At 57.2% G+C, this 18,301-nt stretch overlaps 6 protein-coding genes across 6 annotated transcripts; 4 read left to right on the plus strand and 2 right to left on the minus strand.

Moving 5' to 3' along the window:
* The first annotated feature begins 36 nt into the window (after nt 1–36).
* Nucleotides 37–2,140, plus strand: SCHCODRAFT_02608591 (AB-hydrolase YheT). Its single transcript, XM_003035572.2, has 8 exons — nt 37–431; nt 492–560; nt 611–643; nt 703–785; nt 836–895; nt 942–1,044; nt 1,145–1,289; nt 1,341–2,140. The coding sequence occupies exons 1-8, from the start codon at nt 244–246 to the stop codon at nt 2,028–2,030; spliced, it is 1,371 nt and encodes a 456-aa protein (XP_003035618.1). The 5' UTR covers nt 37–243; the 3' UTR covers nt 2,031–2,140.
* A 952-nt stretch (nt 2,141–3,092) lies between these two features.
* SCHCODRAFT_02662170 (Osmotin, thaumatin-like protein) lies at nt 3,093–3,974 on the plus strand (the record flags this gene model as incomplete). Its single annotated transcript, XM_003035571.2, has 3 exons — nt 3,093–3,155; nt 3,210–3,365; nt 3,414–3,974. 3 exons carry the CDS (start codon nt 3,093–3,095, stop codon nt 3,972–3,974), a joined length of 780 nt encoding a protein of 259 aa, XP_003035617.2.
* A 257-nt stretch (nt 3,975–4,231) lies between these two features.
* On the minus strand, nt 4,232–5,158 carry SCHCODRAFT_02683519 (S-adenosyl-L-methionine-dependent methyltransferase; the record flags this gene model as incomplete). The annotated part of the gene is made up of 4 exons (XM_003034756.2): nt 5,054–5,158; nt 4,911–4,987; nt 4,685–4,860; nt 4,232–4,627 (listed from the first exon to the last, which is right to left on the minus strand). The coding sequence occupies exons 1-4, from the start codon at nt 5,068–5,070 to the stop codon at nt 4,232–4,234; spliced, it is 666 nt and encodes a 221-aa protein (XP_003034802.1). The 5' UTR covers nt 5,071–5,158.
* A 314-nt stretch (nt 5,159–5,472) lies between these two features.
* On the plus strand, nt 5,473–9,064 carry SCHCODRAFT_02683520 (uncharacterized protein). The gene is made up of 6 exons (XM_050346755.1): nt 5,473–5,914; nt 5,969–6,129; nt 6,182–6,466; nt 6,516–7,793; nt 7,848–8,288; nt 8,315–9,064. Exons 1-6 carry the CDS (start codon nt 5,770–5,772, stop codon nt 8,987–8,989), a joined length of 2,985 nt encoding a protein of 994 aa, XP_050203179.1. The 5' UTR covers nt 5,473–5,769; the 3' UTR covers nt 8,990–9,064.
* A 235-nt stretch (nt 9,065–9,299) lies between these two features.
* SCHCODRAFT_02482150 (uncharacterized protein) lies at nt 9,300–12,352 on the plus strand (the record flags this gene model as incomplete). Its single annotated transcript, XM_050342811.1, has 5 exons — nt 9,300–9,444; nt 9,497–9,657; nt 9,705–9,989; nt 10,040–11,293; nt 11,345–12,352. 5 exons carry the CDS (start codon nt 9,300–9,302, stop codon nt 12,350–12,352), a joined length of 2,853 nt encoding a protein of 950 aa, XP_050203180.1.
* Nucleotides 12,197–18,028, minus strand: SCHCODRAFT_02674983 (uncharacterized protein). The gene is made up of 12 exons (XM_050346700.1): nt 17,385–18,028; nt 16,997–17,326; nt 16,699–16,939; nt 16,315–16,642; nt 15,975–15,985; nt 15,639–15,773; nt 15,428–15,588; nt 15,090–15,374; nt 13,710–15,041; nt 12,938–13,656; nt 12,552–12,835; nt 12,197–12,513 (listed from the first exon to the last, which is right to left on the minus strand). Exons 1-12 carry the CDS (start codon nt 17,640–17,642, stop codon nt 12,491–12,493), a joined length of 4,107 nt encoding a protein of 1,368 aa, XP_050203181.1. The 5' UTR covers nt 17,643–18,028; the 3' UTR covers nt 12,197–12,490.
* Between the last annotated feature and the right edge of the window lie 273 nt (nt 18,029–18,301).

The raw sequence follows: 18,301 nt of genomic DNA on the forward strand, positions 1-18,301 counted from the left end.
GACTCCTTGGCTTTCACCTGCATCGTCTTCCTTCTTCAGCCTTCCGTTTCTTCTTTCCTGGAGACCGTAGAGCATATTCATCTCCGGCAACCACATCTCTCCCGACTTCGTGCAAGTTTCGGCTGGTTGCTTGAACGCAGGTTGGAACCGAGCAGCACGCGAACATCTTAACGCGTGCGGCGTTCGAACATCATTCTTTACCTGCGGCGTCTCGTGTCCCGTCTTCCTTCTGCACGAACGACCATGGGGATCTCCTGGAGCAGCGCGTCTACCGCGACGACGATCCACTACGCGGAGAAGCCTGCGCTCATACCCGTACGCGAAGAGGGAGATGCGGCACAGGGCGAGGGGGAACTCGATCTGCGCACCCTCGTCGAGAAGCGCTGTCCAAGTCTGCACAAACCGTTCGTGCCCGCATGGTGGTTGCCAAAGTGCGTGTTTGGTCTGTCGTGTTTGGGACGCAATGCTGACCTTGCTATCGCCATCGCTAGTGGACATGCGCAGACGCTTTACTGCGTACTGGGTGACTTTACCAAGTCGGACAAGATGCGGTATCGACGGTGCGTGTCCTAGTTCACAGTCATGATGCTCATTACTGATCGTCGAGTAGTGAGTTCATCCGCATGAAGGAAGGCGGCACGGTGTACGCAGCTCGCTACTTCTCGTCCACATTCCCCCATTCATTGACGCGTCGTATGATAGCGCACTTGACTGGGCACCTATAGATCAAGATTCCCTTCCCGCCGACACACCCATCATCGTGGTCAAGCATGGCTTGACGGGAGGTGAGCGCTCCTTCGGTTGTGCGTGCTATCCCCGCTGACTCTTTACCCAGGATCCTACGAGGCCTACGTGCGCTCTATACTCTACACTGCTACCAAGCCCAAATCAGAGGGTGCGAAATTCACCGTACGCGTTGGATCGAACTAATTATCGTGCAGGAGGCTTGGGCTATCGCGCCGTCGTCTGCAATTTCCGAGGATGCGCAGGAACGCCTGTCACTTCATCACAGCTCTACTCTGCGGGCTACACAGATGACTTGAGGTATTTCTGCCTTCCGTTTTGCGCTGCTACGCGGCTTATGCGGCGGCAGCAACGCCTGCGTCAAGAATGATTGCAGACGATGAACTAACGCGCTATATAGGCAAGAAGTCATGTACATCCGACACCTCTACCCGCATGCACCACTACTTGGCATAGGTTTCAGCCTTGGTGCAAACGTCCTCACGCGCTACCTCGCTCAGGATGGGGAGCACAGTCGTCTTGTGTCTGGATGTGCGCTTGCTTGCGTACGTGCGATCCATGCGTAGCTGGTATAGTCCTCTGACCACATTCTGCAGCCATGGGACCTCGCATCGAATAGCGACGGCCTGGTCTCAACATTCCTGGGCACCAACGTCTACTCTAAGGGCATGGCACGCAACCTCCTCCGCCTCGTTGCCCGGCATCGTGAAGCTCTGAAGAAGGACCCGAACCACCCCGCCGCCCAGCTCGTCGACCAAGTCCTCGCCCTCCGCCACCCCACGCTCGAGGGGTTCGACGAGGTGATAACCAGCAAGATCGGCGGCCCGCCCCCCGAATGGCCCTTCCCCAGCGCGCGCGCCTACTACACGCACTGCTCCTCGCACCACGTCGTCAAGGACATCCGCGTGCCCTTCCTCGCGATCAACGCCGCGGACGACCCGGTGGTGACGCGCGTGCCGATGGACGGGGGGGGGAATGGGATGGTTGTGATGGCGCTGACGCCGTATGGGGGGCATCTGGGCTGGTTTGAGGGCGTTGGGGCGCTGCCTGGGCAGACGACGCGGTGGGTAAGGGAGCCGGTACTGGAGTGGATGAGGATGTGTGGGGAGGGGGTGGTGCATGAGAAGCTGACGAGGAAGGAGCGGAGGGTGTACGTGGATGAGGAGGGGTGGGTGAGGGAGGAAGGGAGCGAGCACCTCGGGTGTAGGAGGATTGAGGGTGGGGGGATCATAGACGGGAGTAAGCAGCAAAACGTTGGGGAGGAGGGTATGTTGCAGGGACTTTAGACATTCTTGACAACAAGTAGACCTTGTAAATACAGAGGTACATAATCTAGACTGTAGATTCGCGCGTTGGCGGCTGCACGTAGAGGTCAAGAATTCGTAATGAATGAATGAATGATCTTCAAGTTAGATCAAGTCGAACCGCGTGACCGTGAGAAATGACATTGCCCCTCCCGGGCCGAAGCCATTTCTATCCTTGCCTTCTGCCAGCACCACCACCGTTGAACGTGAACCTTTCCTCAAAATGCTCGTGATCAATGCATATTTTTGATCATCCTCGCGCCCTGCGTCCACACTGTGCCACCAAGAACAATGCCAAACAGCCCAGCTGCAGCACGCTACTGGCTCAGACGTCAGGCACGCTTGTCCACACAGCGAGATTTGAGGAAGACACTCCAATGAATGCGAAGCCGAGGTCGAAACAGCGTGCAACGGCCGCTGCATATCTACAAGCAAGCCAACTTCCAGAGTTGTCGGACAGGCTTGTCCGTAATCTATTCATGCCGTGCATCGCATTCATTGAAGGACGCTTGATCCTCGCTGGGATGTCATCGCCGAGCTGATTCTCCGTCGTGCATCTCTCTGCGGGCAACGACTTGGCCACAAACCATCCGCGGCCTCCGGATCCAGGTGAGCCCTCGCGTCGCGCTCTCCTCGGTCACCTCGTCGATCATGACGCACGATGTTCACTCTCTTGCAGGAACGGGGATTGCGGGAAGGAACATAATTGCGGACGAATGCGGCAAGGGACGACTTCATGCGGGAGGGTTGCGTCCGCACGTCGGGCCGCGTCGAGGACGTCTTTTGCGCTGTTCGTGTTCCTGGCGTGGCATGGCGGTCGAGGTGCATACCGACCTTCGAGGATTTTCTCGGGGCATAGGAGGCTCGCTGGAATCGGGGTGCCCGCTCGTTGCGCTGTGCGTGCCCGTACGAGCGAGCGGGTGTCCCGTGCGTAACTATGCGAACGGTGGCAGCGCTGGGAGGGTATATAAGACGGTACGGGAGGCGGGAGACAGCAAGCCAGCAGCTCTACTTCCCTCCCCAACTTCAGCCGAACTTCTAACGATGGTCTCCCGCGTTGCGTCTGCGCTCGCCCTCGCTGCCACCGTTTCGGCGCGCAAGATGACGGTGAGTGCCATGCGCGATTCGTAGGCTAAGTGGCGAGTGCTGAATGGTGCCTAGGTGTACAACAACTGCCCGTTCACGATCTGGCCGGGCATGTTCACGAACCCGCAGCTGAACACTGAGTTCCCGGACCACCCCAACGGCTGGGAGGCGCCTGCATACTCCTCGGTCACCTTCAACGTGCCCGACCACTGGACCTCTGGCCGTATCTGGGTAAGCCAATCCATCCCTTGCTCACGTCTGGAAGCTCATCTCGATTAGGGCCGCCGCGACTGCGACTTCTCCTCCGGGTCGACCGAGCCCTCGACCTGCGTCTCCGGCGGCTGCCTCGGCGGCCTCGTCTGCGACAGCAACGCCGGCACGGGCGTCCCGCCCGCCACCGTCGCCGAGTGGACGCTCGGCGACGTCCAGGGCCTCGACAACTACGACGTCTCCCTCGTCGACGGCTACAACCTCCCCATGCGCATCGACAACTCCGGCGGCTGCGGCGTGCCCGACTGCCCCGTCGACCTCGGCCCGAACTGCCCGGACAACCTGAAGGGGCCGTTCAATGCGGACGGCTTCCCGGTCGGGTGCAAGAGCGCGTGTCTGGTGGACCCGAACCCGTCGAACTCGCCCGCGTGCTGCTCGGGTCAGTGGGCGGGTGGCCCGCAGGACTGCCCGTCTTCGGGCTCCTCGTCGTACGACTACTTCAAGAGCAACTGCCCGAACTCGTATGCGTACGCGTACGATGAGCCGTCCGGCACCGCGCTCTGGTACTGCGATGCCTCCAAGGCTGTCGGTGAGTGTCTTCGTTTCTGCATCTTCGAAGAACATGGTTGATCAGTACCGCAGACTGGACTCTCACCTTCTGCCCCTAAATCAACATCAACGAACTTCACGACCCGGGACTCACTGAAGGGTACAAAAGGACGGTCTATAATGCACTTATTTAAATAATGGGCTCTTGTGGATGACTTGTGGATGAATGGCAATTATTGCTTATTATATGGACACAGTGCGATCGTCTGCAACAACAAGCCCGGATCACGGACTACAAAGAACAAGAAAAGGATGCTAAAGCGTACTACACCTACAAATCAGACCTTGAACGCGCTCGCCGCGAACGCGACCGCGTCGGTGTTGAACGCGTGAACGCGCGGGAAGGTGTCGAAGGTGAAACGCTTCAGCCCCGCCAGCTCTATCCACTCCTCGAGCTCCGAGCTCGCGAAGCCGTGCTTATGTACGATGGTCGTCTTCGCCTTCTCCAGGAGCTCGTCGCTCATCGGCAGCTGATTCTGAGTGTGACCGTGGTGCTTGTGGTGGTGGCCGTGCGAGGATTGGTCGCCCTCTGGCTGCCCGTGCTGTTGCATGAGCGCTTCGTGGCCGCCGCTGACGAAGTCGGTGACGATGAGCTGGCCGCCATCCTTGAGGAGCTTGCCGAGCGAGACGGTCATGTCCTTCGGGGAGTCGAAATGGTGGTAGGCCGCGCAGCACTGCAAAATAGCGCCGTTAGCGTGCGGCCTAATTTGAATGTTACAAAGGAAACATACGAAAATTACGTCGAATTTATGGCCGTCGAACTGGGTCTCCGGCGGGATCGTCCCATCGATGAGTTTGGAGGTCATGTTGGGCGCCTTCAGCTTCTCGAACTCGCTCAGCATGCCCTTGCTAATATCGGCGCCGACAATGCTCTTGCAAAGGGGCGAAACCTCGAGGGAGACGATACCTGCAGTATCATTAAGTTTACTATGACCGTTGAAAAAACAATTAGCATACCCGCGCCACAGGCATAATCAAGGACCTCCGTAGTATTGGGGTCAAGGGTAGCAGCCCTGATGATGGCGAAGGCATTACTAGGTATAGGGCGTCAGAATATGGATCTGCGAGCACCGAATCCGAACCCAGAATCAGGGACGTACAACTTCGTCAACAGCATCAAATCCCGCTTGAAAGCAGGATTCTTATAGAACTGGACCGCCTTGTCATTGTAGTACTCCGTGTTGGCTTCAAGTGCGCTGGTGGCTATATTTCCTTGAGCGAGATGCCTAGGTAGACTGAAGAAGAGGGGCTTGCGAGATGCGATGGTGGTGTTTGTTCTGGTGCTTTTTATGAGGCATGGCTGCAGAGCTATATATACAGAGAAGCTGAGCCGGCAAGGTGCTCAGCGACCAGACGGTCGAGAGGTACGAGTAGTTGTTGACGCTGTCGTGCTGACGGCTGAGAACAGAGATAGGCGCCCAACTGAACAGAGGCGTGACCGCCGGGTCCTCGCGATCAGCGCGTGACGACTGTGCGGGTTCCCCGGCATCTTCCGTTCTGCCATCTCTGCTTTTGTCGCAGTTCAGAGACATTGTTCTCAAGGTACACAATGGCGAGGCTTACCAGAGCCAAATCCCGGGAAAGGACAGCTGCTAAGTCAGTTCGGCGCTCGTTGATCGCTGTTTACGTTGCGGTCGGTCGAGTTTCATGTGACGATATCGGTGTATAGCCTTGAAGCCCACGCCTTGCCTTCTTCTATCACCGGCTGCGAGTGACTATCGCTTCTTTGTTGGCAGGCAGAGATCCATCTATACTCTGCAGGTCTGCCACAAAATTAGCTTCGCGCCAAGCCGAATGATACTCCGCCAACACCACAATGACCAACGAATCCCCTCCTGATAGGACACCAGAGCGCGTAGGTACCCAAAGCACGTCAGTTCCTCAAGGCGAAGAAACAAGTTCTCCAGGTGCTGCAAGGAGGACCGTCTTCGGGATCAGGCAAAAACCTCGCCAGCGACCTGGTACGCAATGGGGGCTTTCCTTCGAACAGTCACATCCTGATCGTGTCTGCATAGCGACTTCTTATGATTACGAAGAGAAGTACGGCGAGGATGCGTATGGAGAAGAGCTAGGTCCTAACGCGCGATTCTGGCATGTTTCGCTCGACGAAGGGCGCGTGTATGATGCGGATATGGTGGAGGGTTGGCGCGACACGCTGGACGTACTTCTTGTCTTCGTCGGTGTCGTCTCGTTTGTTCGCTCCCTCAAGTACTTACGAGATCCCACAGGCTGGTCTCTTCTCTTCGGTTGTGACCACCTTCGTCGTACAGTCATCTCAGGCATTGCAGACCGACTACGCGCAAATCTCGGTGACCCTACTGTCGGAGATGATCGCTATACAGAGAGCGTGGGCGGAGGGCTCGCCAGTGAAAGACGTGGCCCGCTCGCACATCTCGCTCAGCGCCGTGTCTGCGAGCAAACTCGACTACTGGTGCAACGGCTTGTGGTACATGAGCCTTTCTCTCAGCCTCTCCGTTGCCCTGATGACCGTGCTTGTCAAACAGTGGCTGCAGGTAGGCCTAGCGCTCGCACGAGCTATTTCGCGACTGACACGTTCTCCAGGTCTACCAAGGTCACGTCTCCGGCACGCCCAAGCATCAGGCGCTCATCCGCCAATTTAGGCTCATTGGCGTGGAGCGGTGGAACGTCCCGCTCATCGTCGGTCTTCTGCCCATGCTCCTTCATGCATCGCTACTGCTCTTCTTCGTCGGCTTGTCGCTCTACACATTCTCCCTCGACACCACGATCGCGTACGTCGTCATCGCGCTCGCTGGCTCCGCCTACTCGCTCTATATCGTCGCGAACGTCCTGCCGATGTTCGACCCGCAGTGCCCATACAAGACCCCGCTATCGAATTATGGATCACACCTCTTATGGGGCGCGCTCACTGGCGTACACGGATGGGTACGCCGCCTCGAGCAGGACATACTGCCCGGACCGGGCGCTACTGGTGCGCCCCCGAATTTGGAATCAGCATCTTGTGTCCGCCGCTATATGACGTTCGCCAGAACGCGAGCTCTATCCCGCCTGAAGAAGCTCGCACGCCTCCTCCCACTGTCAACTCAGTGGACGCCCCGGACCCGCGAAGCTATCGCCGCAGCCCGCGATGAGACTTCGCTCATGATCGACTGCCTATCCTGGGTGCACGCAACGACCTCGGACCCGAGCGCCGTCAACATCACCGTCCAAGCCGTATCCGGGCTACCTTCAAGCGTCGCGGACGAGCCCATATCGCACGGGGGCATGCTCGACGAGATCCTCTCTCGCTTGGAGATTCTGGCGGAGAGCCGCATTGCGGAGGATGAGCAGTATAGTGTCAGGGAGCGCCTGGCGCGCAGCTTGTTATTCTTTGCGATTCCGGATGACGCGCGGACGAGGCGGAGGATTGGCGAGGCTGTCTTCTGTTTGGACGCTGCCGTCGTGCTGCATGGGATGGGGCGTGATACGGCAGAACTGCAGGGCGCCGTCCTCGCGCTGGCCGCGAGCGATTGCTTCGACGGATGTCTCAGTCTGCTCGCCACGGACACCATCGACAGGCTGCCCTTCCTCTATGCGTCGCCGCCTTCCTCGCTCCGCCTCCGGCCCATCGTATGGAAGCGCGCGCTGCAGCTCTTCGCTCAAGGGGCTGAGATTTCGCCCACGAACGCCGTGCATCTGGCGCTCTTCCTGTGGCGTCGTGCCGAGGGGAACTGTAGCACGAAGTTGTCGAGGCTGCTTTCGGACGACGATCTCGTTCAGGCTATGTCGGATGCGCGCGGGCGAGGGGAGGGGTTGGACGCCCTTCGCGCCAGCTACGCGCTTCTGTGTGGTCACAAGTGCTCGGAACTGGATCTTGCTCAGGTACATCAATGTTGCTGATGCTTGTGGGAGCTCCTTTGCTGACTTTTCATCCAGGACCCTATATTGCACGAGGGCCTACTCCCGCACCTGCTCCGAGTGGCATTCGAGCGACTCGCGAACGCGGCGGAGGAGTTCAACCAGCAGCGGATAGCACGCAGCGAGAGGCAGTTCTACGTCGACCTCCACCACGACGAGCTCCAGTTCCTTTCGTCCATCGCCAAGGCTGCGCTGTCGGACGAGCAGGCGTGGGACTTGTTCGGGACGATCACGAGGCTGGTCAAGCTGCCGCTGTGGCGACTCGAAGCCCGGGCGGACTTGCTCGACGTGTACCAGCGGCAAGAGAGCACGCCGTCGTGGGCGGCGAGGCCGCTTTTGCAGAACCTCGTTCAGTTGCTCTCGAGTCCACCAAGTGCGGATCGAGCGCATGTCAGAGGCGTAAAGTCTGCACTGCGCCAGATTGCCACGATCTTTGAGCGATGTCCGGACGAGGCGCTGGTGGCGACGATTGAGGACGATATGAGGACGATATCCTTCTCGCGCTCAGGCCGTACTCGCGACTCGACGTGCAGGAAGACAACAAATCCCCGGCGTACGTCGACGCGACCGAGATATTGGCCGACATCCTTTCGGCGTACTTCGTGGGCATCTTCAACGCTTGCGGCGACGACGACGAAAGGACCATCGATGTGCGCGCTCACCTCGACTACTTGACGCGCTGCGACGACTACGGCAACGGCCAAAACCGCTTGACGGGGTGTTTGGGCATCGACCTCCTCGTGGTGGCCAGCTCAGATGGCGAGGAAGTCCATCAGTTGCATCAAGCCTGCCTGCGATTGGCAGAGCAGACATCGGAATCTTACGCTGTGGGCTGGACTGGCGCTCTTGCTGCCATAGCCTTGCAAGGGGAGCTGGCTACGACTCCCCTGGGACGCGCCCTTCGTAGCGTGCACGGGACCCGGGCGTATCGCGACTTGCTGAACGCGACATCTTCCAGTGTAGTCGTCGCGGGCCTCCAGTCGCCGATGGAGAACGACATTGTGAAGCTTGCAAGTCTCGCAGATACGCAGCCGGATCGTATTGTGGACGAGTCGGAGGGCATGTCAGTTGATAAGCAGCACGAAGAGGAAGGAGAGGATGATGAGCGGACGTTGTGCCAGGAGTTTCATGACGACGATGATTCCGAGCGAGACGCTTGACAGCAGATGGTCAGGGTCTTTGTCGGTGTTCAAAGTAGCTTGATAGGTCCATGTTTGGCAATGTTGTTGTTGATGAAACCGGCGCGCTGCGCCTCCCTGCCTGCCATCACTGCAACATCACTGTGCAAAACATCAGGCACATGCTTTGCTCTCGACCTCGAAACGCTTTTTCCTCAGCAATCCTGACTCTCTGCCCTCATCGACATCTGTTGCAGGACAGAGGCAAAGTTAGCCGAACACAGCCAGCCAGTTTTTCGAACTAAGCTTATTCGTCTATAGGCACTAGATATTCGAGACGGCACGATCATTCATGCCTGCCATACTGGGTTCCAATCTCTCGACTCAGACGGACAGTCCAGCTGCGGATGCTTTCAATGAAGAGACGGAAAATCGCTCAAACAGGCCTAAAGAAGGATCTGCTGGCCGGCAGAGAGGCCGTAAACAAGCAAAAGCCGGTGAATATTCTTTCACTTCCAGGGGAAGTTGCGCGCGCTCACCTGGAATAAGCCAACCCATACGACTACGAGCAGAAATACGAAGAGGACGCCTACGGAGAGGAACTAGGATCAAACGCGCGTTTTTGGCATGTTCTCTTGGACGAAGGGCAAGTTTACGATGCGGAGCTGGTCGATGGTTGGCGAGATACCCTGGACGTGCTCCTGGTTTTCGTAGGTCCTCATTCGAGCTGATGGTTGCTGCGCTCATACAGCCCTAGGCCGGTTTGTTCTCTGCTGTAGTCACCACGTTCGTCGTTCAGTCGTCGCAAGCGTTACAGCCTGACTATGCGCAAATATCGGTCTCGCTTCTGGCCGAAATGCTTGCGATGCAACGCGCTTGGGCAGCAGGCTCCTCTGTCGATGATGTCCCACGATCTAGCTTGGCGCTGGACGCCGTGAGCGCGTCTGCCCTCGACTACTGGTGCAATGGGCTGTGGTACATCAGCTTGTCGCTTAGCATGTCTGCAGCGCTTATGGCCGTGCTCGTCAAGCAATGGATTCTGGTAGGTGGAGCTTATATCGAGTTATCAACACAAACTGACGTGCCTCGTAGGCGTACAACAGCAACGTATCCGGGACTCCAAAACAGCAGGCCCTCGCTCGTCAGTTCCGCCTCATCGGCGTAGAGCGCTGGAACGTCCCGCTTATCGTGGGCCTCCTGCCCATGCTGCTGCACATATCCCTGCTCCTCTTCTTCGTCGGGCTATCCCTCTACGTCTTCACGCTCGACTCGGCTATAGCGTGGATCATCGTCGCGCTCGCCATCGCCGTGTACCTGCTTTATGTAGTCGCCAACATCTTGCCGATGTTCGACAGCCAATGCCCGTACAAGACGCCCCTCTCTCACTATGGATATATTGGCCTACGTTATACGCTCAACGGCCTGTTTGGATGGGTGGGTCGGATTGACCCGGACGACCTTCCTGGCCCGTCCACCTCCACGCGGTCCTTGTCTCCAATCGCACGCGTGCGCCGCTGGGGTTCGCTCGCCCTCAGATCCGGCGCGTCCCTTATTGCGCCTCTCGCACGGCTGCTATCGCTCTCAACCGCGTCGACGCCCCGAACTCGGGAAGCCCTCGCCATATCTCGCAACGAGACACCTCTGCTTATCGAGTGTTTGACTTGGGTCCACGCGACGTCCTCCAACCCCAGCGCGGTTAGCATCACCGTGCAGGCCATATCCGGCTTACCCGCAGATGTCGCCGCTACCCGGCTGGTGCACAATGAGATGTTCAGGGAAGTTCTTCAGCGCCTCGAGACTGTCATCCGTACGCCGGACAACGAGGAGATGTGGACAACTTGCGAGAGGCTTCTGCGTAGCCTCCTCTTTCTTGTGGTGCCCAACCGAGACGAGGTGCGGCTCTTCATGGTGACTCGCAGTTGCCTTGCGCTCGTGCAGCACCGACGAGCCTCGGCGCAGCTGCAGGGCGCAGTCCTAGCGTTCGCTACCGACGCGGACGACCTCCACCGTATCACTGGAGCCTCCGCAAACGACGTGCTGCCACTGCCGTTCATCCACGTCGCTGCACCGGAGGACCTGCGGCTACATCGCGCGGTTTGGGACCGGGTACTGCCTTACCTGTCCCAGAACGCAGACCTCTCGCGCACCGACGCCGTCCATCTTGCCATCTATATCTGGCAGCATGCGGAATCGCATCTCGAGACGAACGTGAAGAGCCTGCTGTGGGCTAGCGACGTAAGCAAGCGGGTAGCAGATGCGCCGCCTCAGGATGTTCGACTGGACTTTGTCTTCGCGATACATGGACTACTGTGCGGAAAGGACTGCACGGAGGGTTCGACTTCTGAGGTACGTGAAACTCTGTTGCTACCGGCATGCTGATGTATATTTCAGTTTCAGATCGAAGAAATCGTCCAAGAGTTATTGCCACATCTGCTACGAGTCGCCTTAGAATGTCTTGCAACTGCCGCGAAGAAGATAGACACGGACACAGCAGAGCCTCCACGCTGGGAGTTCCATGCCGAACTCCATCGCAAGGAGCTCAACTTCCTGCACGATATCTCAGTGGGCCTTTCGGCGACCTCATCCGACGCCCAAGTGGAGCAATTCGTCGAGACGATCTCCAAGCTCGTGAAGGTGTCTTTCTGGCCTCTCGACTGCCGCGCAGGATTGCTCGACTTCTTCTCGACTCCACCTTACCCTGCAGTCCGGCCTCTGATGCGCGACCTCGTGTACCTTCTGAACGCCTCCTTGAACGAGCGAGAATGGCGCACGGAACGCGTGTTCCGTCAGTTGTTCAATATCGTGGCAAGTCGACCGGATGAGGCGGTCGATGTGCTTCTCGAAGACGACATAATTGCTGCGCTCTGGCCACAACTCAAGCTAGTCATACTAGCTTATAACAGGAGAGAGCCAGGGTCGAATCGATTCGATGGATTCGTAAGAATCCTATCGACGTATATGTGGTACATCGTTACCGTCCTTCCCGACGAAGACGTTGCACACTACTTCGACTACTTAGCGCGCTCTGATGACCTGGCGGAACCTGACGAGGCGCCTCGCAATCACCTAACTTGGTGTATATTGCTTGACATCCTCGCCCCGTCCGATCCGAATGACGGACGTTCGTTCCACGCCGCCCTATCCGAACTAGCTCGCCGGATGGCCAAATCGCATGCGGCAGATTGGGCTGGAGCTCTGTCGTCTGTCGCCCTCCACTGGCGCTTCGCTATGCCCTCCATACAGAACAGCATTGCCACGGAATCTGGGAGACGAAGGTATCACGAACTGTCGAACGAACTGGATATATCTGGTAATTTCGCAGCTGCGGAGATCAGGCTGCCGCAATGGGACGAGCAGATGGACGAAGCAGAAGCCACTCGTATAGAAGGACACGAGACTCAGTAGCATGAAAAGGTTATGACGAGGATGTAGTAGGTATCAATCAACTTCGTCCGTCAAGGCTGTTGATACGGCAGCGCGTTAGCAATCTACGGCTCAGTCTTCGCCTTCGCCTTCGACTTCGTTATTTCTTCCGCATTGCCCTTACTCTTCGAGCCGCTCTTGACCTGTGAGGCCTTTTTAGCCCCTACCCCTTGCCCTCCACCCGAAGCGCCCCTTTTTGTGCTCTCGGGCATGGTCTCCTCTGGCGCAGCCTCCGTTACGTCCTTGACAACTCTCGGGGAAGACGATCCTGCAGGCTTCCCTACGTCGTTCGCACTTGTTGGTTTCGGTGTTTCCTTCGTATCTGCCCCGGCCGCGTCCTCAACTTCATCGTCAACGATAAGGCTGGGCATGCGAAGGCCTGCAGCCTCCATACCAGGCGCGAGCACCTGCCTGAGCTCGCGGTACCTCCGTCTCCCTTCCTCCGTCTGTAGGCGCTGTCGCAGTCTAGGGAACGTGGACAGCCAGTGCGATGAAATGGACCAAAAGGCGTTGAACCATCCGTGTGCATGCTTGGACCACGTCGCTTTGGCAAAGTCCATGACGCACGGATGCATCCAAGTGACATTTTTAACGGTCGAGAAGGCCAGGTCGAAGATGAGCATCCACGCCAAGTAGCTCGTAGGCGGTGTGGTATCGTCGTCGGTGTGGTACATGATGTAGTGGACGTTGGTCCTCCGGTTTCCCGCTTTCACAGTAGATGTGAGCGCCCTGATGTACGAGCGAAACGGGTCGACCATATGCGACCACAGCTGAAGCCCTGCGTCGTAAGCGCCAGCTTCCAACCAGCTGCTCATGTATGGCCGAATGTAGGCGAGAGCGTCCTCTTCGGGTACAACAGTGCGAATGAGGTCGGGGCATTCGGCAGTGACGTTGTACATTTCTTGAAGGATATCATTCAGCCGTACTTGCGATTCCTTTGATACGGGATGACGCAACGCGGAGACGACGAGCTGGGACAAGAAGCGTAGAAGCCGTCGAAGAACCGCCTCCGTGGGTGTACGAGTCCGGCCAGCATAGCTGTAGAGTATGTCTTCTTGGGCCTCCGTCGAGGTCAAGGATAACCCCGCGAACCTGGACATAGTATCCAGGTAATCCCAAGCCTGATCGTTGTCTAACCGAACCTTGACGAGGCGCGCAAGGAAGCTGATCTCTTCGCTGTATACGGAAGCGCGAGATTCCATGTCGCGACTGGGCTGTGCGCTTAGCAGAGTCCTGTCAAATTTCTCGGCATCAGCCAGTAGAAGCTCCAGCGCACGAGCGAGTAGCTGTCGAGATGGTGAGCGTGAATGAAAGTTTTCTGATAGAAGCAGTTACTTACCTTGTGAGAGTCTGAAGAGGAATCGAGACGCAAGAGGCGACTTATTGCGATCCGGGTATCCGTTGCGAGAGCGTGCGTGGTTGCTGCTTGCACCGGTCTCTTATATTTCTTATCAGCTATGTCTCCAGAAGTCGGAGCGGATTCGCAGTCTAAGGCTGCCTCCGCACGACGCCATATGAAGACAGCTAGATGGAGGCGGTTCGCCGGGTCCTCGAAGTGCCACTCCTGATAAGACCCGATTGCTAGGAAGCGAATGAACCGGTCCCAGACAGATGATTGCAGCGGAAGGGATGATGGGCGAGCAGAACAAATGAAAGGCAGGTAGCCCATGACGTCTGGACTGAATATGGCGCGACCCAGCCGGTCTCTGGCGACAGCGACGCTCGTGCAATTCTGGCGTATGAGATCTTCCAGAACTGGATGATAAGGCGTGGCGCGTAGAGTCTCGATCGAGTCCTCCAACCGCTCTCGCAGACTGTTGTCGTCGTTTACGGTGAAGAAACGGACACTGCGTGCGAGGCAGTCACGCGTCAGATGGACGGGTATGTCGAGCGCGCCGGGTATACGTTGCTCGAGCGGGACCATTTGATCGAGGCATACGAGGATCTCCTCGAGCATGTCATTGTGTGTGATGCGCCTCTCCGCGTCTGCGGGCAAGCCTGACACGGCCTCCAGAACGACGCGCTTGGCGCTAGGATTCGAGGAAGTATCGTACACCCATGTGAGAGCTTCAATCATCAACTGTGACTCGACGAGCGACATCGCATGAGCTTCGCGACCGCGTGGCGTCCTATTAAGTCGAGGATGACTTTGAAGCTCATGGGAGGGTAGCAGAAAACGCAGCCTTCGTGCGAAGTGTGTTCGATCGACGAGAGTCGACAAGGGACCAGCGGAACTTGCAGGCAGCGGGAGCTCCGGGCGTGACGCGTCTCGAGACCGGCTAGACATGGGTACGTCCTCACTCCTAGGTGTACTGCGAGGGGGTCTCAGCCAGCCCACGTCCACACCAAAGAGCCCAGAAGCAAGCATATATCCGTAATGCGATAAAGGTGTTCTGTAGGGGCATTGGGGGTCTAGCATTGGTAGCACGTTGGCCACGAGATAGAGGGAGTAGACGAGAAGAGCGACCGCTGTGACTGTCCATGCTATCGCAGTGGCGAACGTGAAGAGGTACAGAGAAAGGCCGATGAAGAACAGCAGGAGGGACACGTGGAGCAGCATAGGCAGGAGGCCGATGATGAAGGGGACGTTCCAACGCTGAACACCGATCAGTCTGAACTGCCGCGAAAGAGCTTGGTCCCGAGGTGTTCCAGATACGTTGCTATGATAAGCCTGTAAAGTCGTCAGCGAGAGCGAAAGATACAGTTCGATTTGGCATACTTGGATCCATTGCTTGACAAGGACGGCCATAAGAGCCGTCGACAGACTGAGAGCCAGGCTGATGTACCACAGAGTGTTGCACCAGTAATCAAATCTCGTCGAGGTGACGGAATCGAGAGTAATTGTCGACGGAGGCACATCGTTAATGGAGCCACCGCTAGCCCATGCTCGCTGCAGGGCTATCATCTCGATCAGAAGTGACGCCGCGACTTGGCCATAATCAGGCATTAACGCTTGTGACGACTGAACGACAAATGTTGTCACAACGGCCGAGAAGAGACCGGCCTAAGACGAGCGATGAGCAGGAGAGCATAGATCGAAGAGACTTCGTCACGCACAAACACAAGGAGTACGTCCAGGGTATCACGCCAGCCTTCCACCATGTCATGATCGTACACGCGTGCTTCATCAAGCAACACGCGCCAAAAGCGTGCGTGAGGGCCTAGCTCTTCGCCGTATTCGTCTGCTTCGTACTTTTGCTCATAATCGTAAGCGTTGACTGCAAGGACGTCAGTGCATCGCATGCACACAACACGCGTTTCGACGTACCAGCTTTTCCTCGATAATTCGCGTCATGCCCTAGCCCAAAGATCTTCTTAGGCGCTTCCCGGGTGCCGCCGTTGATTGGTGCATCAGGTCGCGCAGGAGCGGCGCCGATTGCTGGTGTATCTGCCATCGATTTAGCTGGAACGACGGTCAGTCGACTGAGCGCCCAAGAGGAAGATGAGTCTGCTGCACCGCTCAGTGGTCCTGCTCGATTATATAGCGCGTCTGTTTAGTGAGTGCAGGATGCGATGAGGTAGCTGCGGAAGGCGATGCAGATGAAAGCGAAAGGTTGGGACAGTACTAGTAGGACTCTCGCGACACTGGAACTGTCACGCGTACCGTGAGGTGTACTAGGATTACGATGATCGTTCACACGATAAGGGACATGAGGTTGCTTGACTGCCGAAGAGAGGCTCGAAAAGGAGTGAAGCGGGAGAAGAACGATGTCAACGAAGTAGGAACCTTGGAGGGCAGGGCAAAGCATGCGGCCAATCCCCCTGGCAAGCCCACTAGGAATTAGGCTTGCCGTCGGATACAATCACGCACGAACCAGAGCTCGTCCATGCATCCTGTCATTTCAATCCAGCCATACAGAACCAGCACAGCAAGCAGTGCCAGTGATACTGAAGTTGATGTGCGTCAGTATCATCTATCAAATGCAGGGCAAACTCCCACCCACTTTACTCGATCCAACAGCTGAAGCGTGCCGCCATCCGTCAGATTATACAACGCGACAAAGCCCGTATCCTGATCGGTCAGGATCAGCATGTTCTTGCTCGCGTCGTCCCACGGGCTCGTCGTCAAGATATTCGACGTTCCGCCTGCCTCGGGGGTCGGCACGACGAATAGGTCACGGTCGATATCGCCGTCCTCGGTCAGCAACCAGCCCGAGATAAACCCAGGTTGCGTCGCGTCACGCGAGCGCGTCGAGGTGTAGAGCACGCTGCCGGAGGATGAGAGAGCGATCTCGTCGCCCCAGTACTCGGACGCGTTCGCCGGACTCAGTCCTGCGGGGAAGGAGGATCAGTCGAGGATAATGAAGGGCACGAGGGAGCATGCGGACCGAAGGGCGTGACAGCGAGCGTCTTGTTCGTAATCGTGAGCTCAGCGGTTGTGGTATTGAGCATGAACTGGTCGACGCGGAGCCCTTCCTCGTCGATGACATACATGAAGTTGCCCGATGGATGGATGACGGCGTGTCGCGGGCCAGCACCGTCGATACTTGGGGAAGTTGTACCGATCTCGGTGACGGTCCCATTGGTCCCATCGATTCGGAAGGTGTGCACGACGTTGCCGCCCAGATCCTGCCATTTGGACTGCCAGTTAGAAGCGCGTCGCAGTAGCAACGCACGAATTCTCACCATGACATACATATACTGTAGGTCGGCCGTGTCGGCAAAGCCGTGCAGAGTCGCGCCTTCCTCGAAGGCGACGGTCTGGATGTTCTCGTTGAACGCGCCATTGTCCTTGACCGACCATACGTCCCCGCAAGGGTTCACGAAGTCGACGCCGTAGAATACGCCACTCCCGATTTGCGGGAGAAATTGGTTGGCGATTGGCTTTGTGCCGCAAGAAGGCACGGTATTGAGGAGCAAAGGCGTAAAGTCGTCCTGGATGGCGTATGCTGAATAGGTGCGATGCCCGCCAATAGGGTTCGACCATCCTGATGCGTAGAGGACGCGTCGGTTGCTCTGGCAGATGACCAGTGTTAGCACCTTCCCTTCGGCACCACAAGGGTCGGAAACTCACATCATACGAGAGCCACGGATGCGCCGACGCGGCCGACGTCGAGTTGAGCAGCTGAAGAGTACCGCGGTCCGCGTCTACCGCGAGCGTATACAAGTAGCCGTCGCCGACGTGTTGTGTCCCATCAAGCATGAGAGTCACATTGTAGTTCGTACCGAAGTTGCCGACGAGGACATGGTGGACGTGCGCGGATGACCTGGCTATCGACGCAATTGCAGCAACGCATGCCAGGGCGGAAGGCTTGAAAGCGTAGGATCGCATGAGGAAGAAACCCTCGAGAGAGTTGCTGTATTGATCTTCGGGACCCCTCTGATATACTGCTGGCTGCTGGCGGTAAGAGACAGCGATGGACGGTCACAAGGATTTATATTTTTGGTGCAGGCGGGTCAGCTGGTCTGAGGATACGGCTGCTTGTCCCTGATTGAGTAACGGAGTTCAAAAAATCATGCGATCGAGGTGGGCGCGCGTTGCGGGCGTTCTGAGCGCGATATGCAAGCGGGTCCAAGTTGCAGTCTGAAGGCGTGAGATGTTCATCACGCGCGTCCTTGGACAATTTCTCGAAGACTGAGAAAAAGACAGCGCGAGTTCAACTGGATACTGTGCTTGAGAAACGTGACTACGTCAACGATATATCTTGAGACGGTCATGGTGGTGAAAGGCAAGACCAAAAACCTCCGCCTTCGACCACACGCGTCGTTCGGGAACTTCCGACCGGAATACTGCGGCCCGGAATGGCACGCGATCATTGACTTCAGCATCTCTCCCTCCTCCGTCATTCCCATCGGCCTCCCGAAGGTCGGGACTCGGTCCTGTCACTCCCATGGGCTATATCATTCAGCAATGTCGATTCAGATGTGTCAGTGGAGAAGTCGATCTGCCTGACCCAACTAGAACGCTGCGAAGGTAATGACTTGCATCGG

The sequence above is a fragment of the Schizophyllum commune genome (assembly GCF_000143185.2).
Source record: "Schizophyllum commune H4-8 unplaced genomic scaffold SCHCOscaffold_1, whole genome shotgun sequence".
Lineage (NCBI taxonomy): Eukaryota > Fungi > Basidiomycota > Agaricomycetes > Agaricales > Schizophyllaceae > Schizophyllum > Schizophyllum commune.

Excerpts from the sequence above, each read along its gene's own strand:
- SCHCODRAFT_02674983 (XM_050346700.1), bottom strand. The coding sequence starts at position 17,642 with ATGCGATCCTACGCTTTCAAGCCTTCCGCCCTGGCATGCGTTGCTGCA. Across the intron at positions 15,589-15,638 it reads GAATTATCGAGGAAAAGCTG|TCAACGCTTACGATTATGAG; the intron begins GTACGTCGAAAC and ends ACGTCCTTGCAG. Across the intron at positions 13,657-13,709 it reads CCTCTTCAGACTCTCACAAG|CTACTCGCTCGTGCGCTGGA; the intron begins GTAAGTAACTGC and ends CCATCTCGACAG.
- SCHCODRAFT_02608591 (XM_003035572.2), top strand. The coding sequence starts at position 244 with ATGGGGATCTCCTGGAGCAGCGCGTCTACCGCGACGACGATCCACTAC. Across the intron at positions 644-702 it reads ATGAAGGAAGGCGGCACGGT|CGCACTTGACTGGGCACCTA; the intron begins GTACGCAGCTCG and ends GTCGTATGATAG. Across the intron at positions 1,290-1,340 it reads CTGGATGTGCGCTTGCTTGC|CCATGGGACCTCGCATCGAA; the intron begins GTACGTGCGATC and ends CACATTCTGCAG.
- SCHCODRAFT_02683520 (XM_050346755.1), top strand. The coding sequence starts at position 5,770 with ATGACCAACGAATCCCCTCCTGATAGGACACCAGAGCGCGTAGGTACC. Across the intron at positions 5,915-5,968 it reads AAAACCTCGCCAGCGACCTG|CGACTTCTTATGATTACGAA; the intron begins GTACGCAATGGG and ends GTGTCTGCATAG. Across the intron at positions 8,289-8,314 it reads GATGTCCGGACGAGGCGCTG|GACGATATCCTTCTCGCGCT; the intron begins GTGGCGACGATT and ends GGACGATATGAG.